Genomic DNA, 1882 nt, shown 5'->3' with positions numbered 1-1882 from the left:
GGGGGAGGGAGGGAGAGAGGGAGGGAGGGAGGAGGAAGAAGGAGGAGGGGGGGAGGAGGAAGAAGGAGGAAGGGGAGAGAGGGGATAGAGGGAGGGAGGAGAGAGAGAAGGAAAAAGTGAATGCAGTAATAATATTTTAAGTGTTAAGTGAGTTTGTATTTCTTATATTCATAGAATGTAAGAAAGGTTATTATGGAGTCAACTGTGCTCAGAAGTAAGACGCTAAAAGATGTATTTATTATTATTATTTTATTTATTATTATTTTATTATTATTTAAAGGTGTGTGTTTCCTGATTGTTCTGGTAATGGACATTGTTCTATAGTCAATGGACCATGTTTATGTAACAAGGTATAGCAGTTATTTTTATTAGAGAGAATCCCCACATAAAATACATATTTCACTTAATATTGACTTGAATGATAGACCAGTAGGAATGTGCTATAATAACATGCTTACTGTGCACATTTAGCCCTATAGTTATGATTCTCTAGTCAACTTACACGTTTATTCTTGTTTTCTCTCTCTCCCCCTCTCTTTTTCTCTCTTCCTTTCTCCTTCTCTCAGGGTTGGACTGGTATATCTTGTAGTATAACGCTAATAGAAAATAATCAAATGAATACATCCTCTACCTTATTTATCACATCATCATCATCATCATCATTATTAGCTGATACTCCTAATGCTAGTACTGCAGTGCCAATGATGAACTCAATCTCCTCATTACTGTCTCCTACTAATGATGTGTCACTACAGGATATTACTGTATTGAATAATGATAATAAATCTATTGATGGTTGTAATGGAACTAATAATAGGTGAGGGAGAGGGAGGGAGGAAGAGAGAAAGAGAGAGAGTGTGTGTGTGTGAAAAGTAATATGCTTGTATGTACATGACATATGATTATACTATTCTTTCTATTTCTTTCTTTCATTTTCTAGTAGTTCATCTCCTCCAGTTAATTACAGTGCTAACGATGATGATAATCAATTTATTATTATTATTATATTAATTGGTTTAAGTACTGTCACTATACATGTTATACTGTGTGCCATTCACATATGTTGTCATGGTAACGGAGAGATAAAGTTTAACAAGTCAGAGATAAAGAGAGAACTGATGGAGAGGAGAGAATGGGAACAGATCATGTTACAGAACAGCAACTGGAATAGCAGCACTGATGAAGATTAATGTATTATTATAAATATTATAATAGCAAACAATTGATACTGATATTCAGTGTTATTGGTGAGTTCCAGTAACTATTTTCATGAGGTCCTATATACCACACACATACACTGATACACCCATATACTGGTAGATACACCCATCTATGTTGCTCTGTACATGTAGCTGTAAAAGCAGTTTTAAACTACAGATCATTGAGTAAAATGACCAAGTTTAGTAAAATAACAGTATAGTAGATTAAATCAAACAGTCAATGCATGTGTCACAGTTCATGTAACTTAGTGTATGCTTCCTTAATAAAACCTTCTCATGTGGAAAGATCACACCACATACTCCCACTATATTCTTGTGCTTTGTGATTTACAAGATGATTGATATCTCTCAATGGAGAGCAAGTATTGGACTGTGGAATTACTGTCAAGCTGCCTCCAGTAGACCAGCTAATGGCCGCCACTCTCACTCATTCAAAGCTGCAATAGACAGCAAGTCAGGCAGTACTATATCAGGAGAGAAGACATCTAAACTGTCAGCAGCTCTGTCTCTTATTGCTTTACTCCTCTTTCTCTCTCTCTCTTTATTAAGACACATCTTGATGATTCCTCCAACAGGTATAAACAACAATTGCAACTTTGTACTTGTATATTTACTGGTATTTTATTATTAGGTAACTGCTACCAAGTACAATGTACTACTGG

At 35.5% G+C, this 1882-nt stretch overlaps 1 protein-coding gene across 1 annotated transcript in view; it reads left to right on the top strand.

Annotated features, from left to right (window-relative positions):
• LOC109588194 (uncharacterized) overlaps positions 1-1190 on the top strand; it is a 13961-nt gene extending 12771 nt beyond the window's left edge. Inside the window, exons 8-11 of the mRNA XM_020004371.1 lie at positions 142-214; positions 281-350; positions 567-817; positions 941-1190. Coding sequence (XP_019859930.1) covers positions 142-214; positions 281-350; positions 567-817; positions 941-1190 — 644 coding nt within the window. The remainder of the gene's footprint in view (positions 1-141; positions 215-280; positions 351-566; positions 818-940) is intronic.
• The last annotated feature ends 692 nt before the right edge of the window (positions 1191-1882 follow it).

The sequence above is a fragment of the Amphimedon queenslandica genome, unplaced genomic scaffold, assembly GCF_000090795.2.
Source record: "Amphimedon queenslandica unplaced genomic scaffold, v1.1 AMPQUscaffold_12244, whole genome shotgun sequence".
NCBI classification, from domain to species: domain Eukaryota; kingdom Metazoa; phylum Porifera; class Demospongiae; order Haplosclerida; family Niphatidae; genus Amphimedon; species Amphimedon queenslandica.
The sequence above is the reverse complement of the archived record's forward strand: the minus strand, read 5'-3'. Positions and strand labels throughout refer to the sequence as shown.